Below are 8,312 nucleotides of genomic sequence, written 5' to 3' on the forward strand. Positions count from 1 at the left end.
AGAGTGTTGTTCAGCATGGGGGTGAGTAGAAAATGAAGGCTAATCATGTTTTGGGTGTACTATTCCTTTAAGACAGTCACATTTTGGCCAATGGAAAGTGTTGAAGTTTGTAATTCAGTTTAAATTTCTGTGACTGCAGTTTTTTTTAGCTTTTGTAATATAAATTATCTAAAAATATGGTAATTTGGTGATTAATATTATATAATAATAATATTAATATTATTAATATCCAAGTAAAGTGATAAATCCAAGTAAAGTGATAAGTGGCGTGCAAAAATATTGCATTTTTTTAGTGTTGGAGAAAAAAACCTGTTGGGAAAAAATGAATCCATCCATCCATTTTCCGTCACGCTTTATCCCAGCTGGGGTGGGAAAAATGAATGATACAAAAAAATAAAAAATGACACAGAAATTTTTTTTATTGGTCTAATTGATTTAGAGTTTATCTTGGATTTTATTTTATACGCTACAGAGTTTTTCTTGTGTGCAAATCTGCACTATTGTGCGAATGCATGCAGTTTAGGAGGAACAGTGATGAACAGACTCTACTATGAATCTGCTTTGCATAATTCCAACATTATGATCTTTTTTTCTTTGGAATCGTGGAGCAAATGATTTTAAATGGCAACAATGTCCTTAATCTTTGAATTTCTTTTTTATGCTGGTAATTCAGTTATTACTGAAACTGATCTGCTAGATAATTAAAGTCAGTGTTATTCATAGCAGTAAATTAGAATTGGTAACATTTTATACTTCAGCCATCTTCTCCAGCTTATTCTGTCAGCGTTGCGGTGAGGTTGGTGCCTGACTGGCAGTCTATGGGCGAGAGGCGATGTCTACCCTGGACAGGTTGCCAGTCTGTCACAGGGCTAAACAAAGACATCCTATACTGTAGTAAAGAAAAAAAAAAAAAAAAAACATTTCTTCTTCTAAGTCTAATCCTGAAACCGTTCCTTCTTTTAATTTTTTACCCCCAGATGTGAATAATATCAACCATCTATTTTAGCCTCTGGTGTGTTTTCTTGAATCTTTGCAGAGACTTCTGCAGCACCCTGAGCTGAGCAACAGCCAGCTGCTGGCTGACTTCCTGTCTCCTCATAGCATGGAGTCCCAGTTTCTGGACAAGATGCTGCCTGATGTGAACCTTGGTATGACGGCAGAGGGATCCTATATGAGCTGGATGTGGTGAAAATGACACATTATGAAGTTCCACAGATCACCAAACAAACTGTTCTCTTTACAGGGAAAATAATAAAGGCTGTGCCCAGCAAACTGATCAAAGAGGTAAAGTACACATTCATTTGGAAGCATTTATGTCTTTAATTTATTATTTTATAATTAGCTGAAAATTAAAGGGGAACGCTGTTTTTTTTTACATTTTGCCCTTGATTTTCCGTTATTCCATCATGTTCTACTCACCCATATGAGTTTAGTGTCATTTGGAGCCTTTCTGAAGATATTCCGTTAGGTAACGTCTTCCTATGGGCAACGACTTGAAGGCACAAACGAAACTGTTCATCATTTATTCTTTATGGTACGCCATTTATAACATGCAGGCGAATCATTTTCCCTCAGACATCCGCGGTTATATTTTTTATATTTATATTTTTTTTAATACAAAGCGGTGCGTGTATGACGTCATCCGCACGCGGGACTGGAGTTGTGACAGGCATCCCGGTCCACAGGCGGCTACGCTCTACCCCCTTTTATTAATTCTAGCTAATCTGAATCGTTCAGTTCCATTTGGAGAGCGAGATCATCTGTGGTAGCAGCACTAGACATCCTCCAGGCATGTGAGGAAAACTAGCAGCAGTTCAGCGGACAGGAAGAATGGACGGTAAAAAAAGAAAAAAAATTGTTAGAACTGTAAATCTACGGTCAGTTTTACTATTTTTCAAGGCTGCATTTTTAAAAAGATGAAATTTCTTTTTGTTTTACACTTGTGTAAACCAAATGACAAAATCTGTCTAAAGTCTAAATGTCTAAAATGACACAGAACTCGGTGAGTAGAACATGATGTAATAACGTAAAATCAAGGGGCCAATGTAAAACAACCGGTGTTCCCCTTTAAATAGTAAAATAGCACCCCATAATAAATATTTTAACTTCAAAATTCAAGCATAATATATATTATTAAATTCATCCAGAACATTTTAAGTCATCAAATTTAATAAATAATTCAACAATATGTAACATTTCTGCTTAAAATCAAATGCTACATTTGATTCATCATCTGATTGGTTAACCCACCCATGGCCCCGCCCTCTGACTTTGTCTTATTGAGTTACAGCTAAAAAAAATCACAATATTTAGCTTCACTGGACCTTTAAATGTGTGATTATTTGAATATTTATTGTAGAGTAAATAATTATGCGGATGACATATTCGTATTTATATTTAGTTTTAATCAATATCCACAACAATTCTCTCAGTATGTTTTATCTAGAACATTCTGGAATATGTTGCCTCCTCATATTTCCTTAATAATGTGTCGTGTTTTGAAATAAAATGTCTTTTTGTTCAGAAAGGGCAGCACCTGGAGCCTTTCATCCAGTCTTTCTTCAACTCCTGTGAATCTCCCAAACCCAAACCCAGCCGACCTGAACTCACCATCCTGAGCCCCACGTCGGAAAACGATAAAAAGGTTGGCGATAAACATTTTAAGCTTTCTGAAAACGTTTCCTAGAGCCACATAATGCTGTTGCTGGCTGAGTTTAGATATTTCTCTCACAGCTCAGATCAGCCAGATTATTACTGTACACTCTGTAGCTCAATGTTTGCATTCAGTGCTACACTGCAGAAAATATAAATCTTAATAAGTCAATTTGTCTTAAAATAAGTGCATTTTTTTCTTGTATTGAGGAGGTAAGTGAGACACTTTGCCAATGGAACAAAACAATTTACAATTAAAATAAGAAAAAAAACTATTTCATTTACTTATTTCAAGTATATTTTATCTAATTATCTTATTTTAAGAGTAAAAATACTCATTACATTGGCAAATCCTCTTACTTACCTTCTCAAATTAAGGGTAAATACACTTAATTTAAGAAATCTTTACTTATTTCTAGATTGTTTTTGCAGTGTAGTATTTGAAAACAAAAAGTCTATTTTTTAAATTATAATTGTTGTAATAAATACATTTTTAAGCCAGGAACTTGAAGCTTAAAAGACTAATTTTGAAACAGTACTAGTTACATATTAAGCCCAACTTTGTTAGAAATTCATTATTTACTTCCCAAGAGGTGAATCCGTCTTCAGGAGTTAGAGAAACCTTAGTTTATAACTTCAATCTGAAACAGAGGTCACGGATTAGCGGATCGTGGGTCTGGATCCGGATCCACCTGCTGGCTAATCCAGATCCACCTGTTGGCTAATCCAGACCCAACCTGATTTAAAACGTTTATAAATTATTGCATGTTGTCCGACGACGGTGTCAAACTTCACTTGCGCTTTTTCACCTGTTAATACGGTAAAGCCCTGGGGAGCGTCCGGCTCCAGGCTGCACGTGATCCAAATGAGCCAATGAGCTGTCAGTCTGGGTTGCTGCTGCTGCTACTTTTAGACACAGCAGGCAAACCTGTGGCAAGCCGGGCGATGGGAAAGAAGGAGAAGACCATGAGAAAAAGAGAGCAGAGAAAGTGTGGACTGCTGGAAGAACTGCGGTGAACTGGTGAAAGAAAAGTGAAATGGCGTGCTCAAAGATGACCCTGCACATTTAGAGGATGTTTGGCTCAACCTGCTGCTGTGAAGCAGGATTCTCCACCATGAACAGAATCAACAATAAATCTGGATCCAGGCTCAAAATGAGCTCCTTGATATGTGCTTGAGAATGGCTTAGTCTCCGGTTAAACCCAGGTTTAAAGCCTTGCAGGGCAGCCTAAAGCCCACTGCCAACATTAAGACAGAAAAAAGAAAGAAAAAAACCAACAAAACGGTCAATTCAGGGGTTTCATAAAATACGTGAAGCAGGAAATTGTCTATAAACCAAACTGAAAGATTGTTGTTCTCTACGAAAACAAATGCTTTAGATTTTAAAATGGAAAAATTTTCTTTTTTTTTTTTTCAATTTTTCTAATTAAAAATTAAATGTGTAACATGGATGCATAAACATCTCATTTTATTTCAGTGTTAAATTCTGTTTAAAGTAATAGATTATAATTCAAAATGTCTCTGCACCTTTACTGGTTGTTAATTTTCTTTATTAGGACCCCGCTGATTTTTAATTGGTTACCTCTGGTCTAAAATCTCTTGCAGCTCTTCAATGATCTTTTCAAAAACAACGCCAACCGCTCAGAGCTGACAGAGAAGAGACACAACCAGAACTACTTCATGGAGATGATTACAGTCGAAGGGGTCTATGATTATTTAATGTATGTGGGTAAGTGAAAGCAGATGTTGGTTAAAGCTCTCCATCACAAATATTTACATAAACTGTAAAAAAAAAAACCCAAAATAAATAAAAATAAGGGACTTAGATATAGTTTGAATATATATTTATACGCATTCTCAGTGAAGTCATCCTAGGTGATGTTATGGTAAATCTAAATGGGAAGGCCTTTCAGAGACATAGACAGGTATGGTGTATTACAGGCTGACGAAGAAACTAAACGACCCACCTTCCAATGGAGTGGACCCACTGGTCAGGTTCAGTTTGCATGTTTTCTAAGCCAAAACAAGGCTTGGCTTGGACCCACACTGGAAAAACCATCTAGAAATATGTAAATAATGTCTTCAATTAAGTGTATTTACCCTTAATTTGAGTAGGTAAATAAATGATCTTGCAATGGAATGAATATTTTAACTCTTAAAATAAGATAATTAGATAAAATGCACTTGAAATAAGACAACACAATTGTATTTTCTTAATTTAAATGTAAATTGTCTTGTTCTATTGGTAAAATGTCATTTTTACCTCCTCGATTCAAGAACAAATGCACTTATTTTAAGAAAAAATTACTTATCTAGATTTTGATTTTTTTTTCCCGTGGATTCTATAAGTCCTTGAACTCAACGCTATTTCTGACATTTGAATTGAAAAACCTTCCTGGATGGGAAGAGAAATGTCTTCAAACTTGGAAACCAAGTCCAGTGGATTGTTATTTCATTTTTTTTGGAATGACATATAGGTAGGGATGCACGATAAAAACGGCCCCCTATCGGTATCGGCCTTAAAACTGAATATGGGACATCGGCCACCCCACTGATATTTAACCCGATATTTGATCAGCTTCCGAGTTTCTAAAGTCTAAAAAAAAAAAAAACTACTTCTTCCTCAAAAACTTCTTTTTTACAGACTTAAAAACTTCTAAAGACGAGGGAAAAAATATTGATCCATTAAAATATCCCAATATCTTCATATGCTGATATATTGCCATTTAAAAACACCATATCAATCTCTTTTACTAATGAAATATTGCTATATGTCATCGTTATGCTACGAAATCCCCCGAAAATTCACCAAATGTTGCCATATTTTTATATGTTGATATATTGACGCGGTATCGATCTATTTTACTAACAAAATCTCACAAGAATTTGCAAAATATCACGAGAGTTTGTAACAGAACGATGAAATTTCACCAGATTTTGAAAGTAAAATAGATCGATACCGCGTTTTTAAAAATCTATTTGATATCAGCATATGAAAATATATTTGAGTTTATTATTTTTCAAAGTGTCAGAAATGGATAACAAAACTGCTATTTTCAATGACTACTTATTTTTGTCCAGCTTTAACATCGGTATCGATATCGGTTATCGGCTACATGAGTTTTAAAATATCGGCATATCGGATATCGGCCAAAATCCCAATATCCTGCATCCCTACATATAGGCTATATTTACCAACAAATTGATCCAAGGGAAACCTTAAAAAACATATGCTATATCTTCAGGACGCCGTCATTTGTCATCAATGTGTGAACTTGTAAAATAAATGTAGTTTGTTCCGCTTTGGATTAAAAGTCATTGACGAAAGTTAAAAGCTCCTTTCTTTCAAACCTTGTTTAATAAGTTTAAAACAAAAGCAGCACAAATAACATTTCTGCTGCACAAACAAAGCTGAATTGAATGACACCAATTTTTTTTTATTGAAGAAGGTGAGGGGGCTGGTTGATCCTTGGTGACCTCTGGAATTTTTCATTCATATCCATATAATGGTAAAGGCGCTAATGTAGCCGAAATTGATGGTTTCATTTGGAAAAGTTGGGGATGCCAGCTTTACTCAGGTACATATCTCGTATGCGATATCCTGGAAGAAGTTCTCCACAGAGATCTGCTTTAAAATGTGTGTTTCTCTTATCTGCTGAAGGGTCCTGCTGTCCTGAAATCTCAGTGTGGAGAACATCTGGACAAAAGGCTTTGAAGCACCGGGTTTCCCCTCCTTAAATGCGCTTTTAGAATTTGGCATATCTTCATTTTGGCACGCTGTAGAAGACAAAATGATCTTAAGAGCTATTTAAGCACTCTGCTTAACGGCACCTGTTCAATCCAGGAAACCGTGGCCTGCAATTGATAAGAGTCTTGTGGCATTTAACTTAGAAATCAGCAGCTGATTGCACTCAGCTTTACACAGTGACTTTGAGTTATTCTGATGGTTAAAATATTTGATTCAGTCATTTATATATTCTCCATGTAGTTTTCCCTTAGAATTAAGGTAGCAATGACACAAACGTTTATTATATATTTGATGATTAAGGAAAAACCCTCTCATCCAGACCCATGGATACAACAGGTCCTATTGCAGATTTATGTCCCGTTAACATCGCAGCACCAAGATGAATAAGCAAAGTACCTTTTCTGAATTTGAAACAAGAATCATATTAAACAGCAACTTGGAAAAAGAGAGTCAAATTAAAAGGCTGGAATGTTCTAGGTAAATATTAAGCACATCTTGAAACAAATAATTTGGCTAGAAAAATGACTTTTATTTAATTGTCTTAAAGTCGGCTCCTCTTTTCTCCAAATTACAGCTGTTGAATATTTATGAAATTAATATTAATCAAACATGTACCTTTGTTTTTATGATAAATCAGGGTCAGTCTCGTGATAGTTTCAAGAATTATTTTGTTCAGAAGACCATTCTTATAATGCTAGTAAAGCTTTTTGTTGTCCTTCACCATTAAGCATTAAAACTCAAGTGTAATTTTCTTTTCGGCATCGTGGTGCAAAACTATGGATGGAATATAGAAAATATTTTAAATCTTCAACCTTTGGAAAGAATACTGTTATCCAAAAAAGACAGTGATGTTTGATTTTACAAATACTGACTCCCTGAAATCTGAAAGTTAAAATGTAAAAAACAATTGTATGTATTCTGAGTTATTTATTTTGATTTGTGAAAAAGAAATAAATCTAAATAATTACCCACCAATAGTATCCATTGTTACATAATAACATGCATGTAATTGCCTGCATATATACCTTATTTTTGGGGAAAATACCAAATATAGTATTTTTTTTTCCTGTTACCAGGTAATTTAGTGTGACTTGCTCTGTTATTATAATGTTAATACATGGTTATTGATGTACTGTAGAAGAGAGAGCTACTGTCTTACATTTTCTCCTTGTTTATATCCTGACAAAATATTTTCTGCATCACTGCGGCAGGGCGGGTTGTGTTTCATATCCCTGACTGGTTGCATCACTTGTTAATGGGCGGCAGAATCCTGTTCAAGAACACCCTGGAGGCCTATACAGATTATTACCTTCAGTTCAAACTGAACCAGGTGGTCCAGGAGCACCGGCTCGTCTCACTCATCACCCTGCTTAGAGGTAAAAACCGAGGCCTCTGATTTGCCCATGAATCATTAGGGAGGATTTTCTTACAACCCTTCATTCCAGAATGTCTGTCGGTAACAGAACCAATGTTCTTCCAGACGCAGTTTTCTGCGAGAGCAGTCCGCCCCGCTCGGCCCAGGACAAACAAAGCAGAGCGAAGAGGACGTTTGAGGAGATGATGAGCTATATTCCAGGTCTTTATTTCACTGCCAGGGGTTGTTTTTATTGATTATTCAGCAGCCGAGACAAATAATTGCATAAAGGGTCAATTTCTTTAGATTTTTTAGGGAAGTGTATCGGAGAGGAGGCCAAATATGAAGGAGTTCGCCTTCTCTTTGATGGACTGCAGCAGCCGGTTCTTAACAAACAGGTACAGGAAAACCCCCGTCATTTGAGGCTCGGTCATAGCATGTTGATTCTGGAGGTAGAGGTGGAAAACCTGACTCCTCCAGATGGATTTGCTCCGCATATCCATCTGGAAACCTTCCGTTGAAGTAATTTTGGGAAGGGGCGAAAATACTGGTTAGCTG

The 8,312-nt window shown here is 36.0% G+C and overlaps 1 protein-coding gene across 1 annotated transcript in view; it reads left to right on the forward strand.

Annotated features, from left to right (window-relative positions):
- The window catches only part of snx14 (sorting nexin 14), a 37,923-nt gene that overhangs the window by 28,220 nt on the left and 1,391 nt on the right, over window positions 1-8,312 (forward strand). The window contains exons 20-26 of the mRNA XM_015385158.1: window positions 1,037-1,148; window positions 1,244-1,284; window positions 2,525-2,644; window positions 4,258-4,381; window positions 7,612-7,776; window positions 7,881-7,976; window positions 8,061-8,152. Of these exons, the coding sequence (XP_015240644.1) occupies window positions 1,037-1,148; window positions 1,244-1,284; window positions 2,525-2,644; window positions 4,258-4,381; window positions 7,612-7,776; window positions 7,881-7,976; window positions 8,061-8,152 (750 nt within the window). The remainder of the gene's footprint in view (window positions 1-1,036; window positions 1,149-1,243; window positions 1,285-2,524; window positions 2,645-4,257; window positions 4,382-7,611; window positions 7,777-7,880; window positions 7,977-8,060; window positions 8,153-8,312) is intronic.

The sequence above is a fragment of the Cyprinodon variegatus genome, unplaced genomic scaffold (genome assembly GCF_000732505.1).
Source record: "Cyprinodon variegatus isolate N-32 unplaced genomic scaffold, C_variegatus-1.0 Scaffold332, whole genome shotgun sequence".
In the NCBI taxonomy this organism is placed as follows: domain Eukaryota; kingdom Metazoa; phylum Chordata; class Actinopteri; order Cyprinodontiformes; family Cyprinodontidae; genus Cyprinodon; species Cyprinodon variegatus.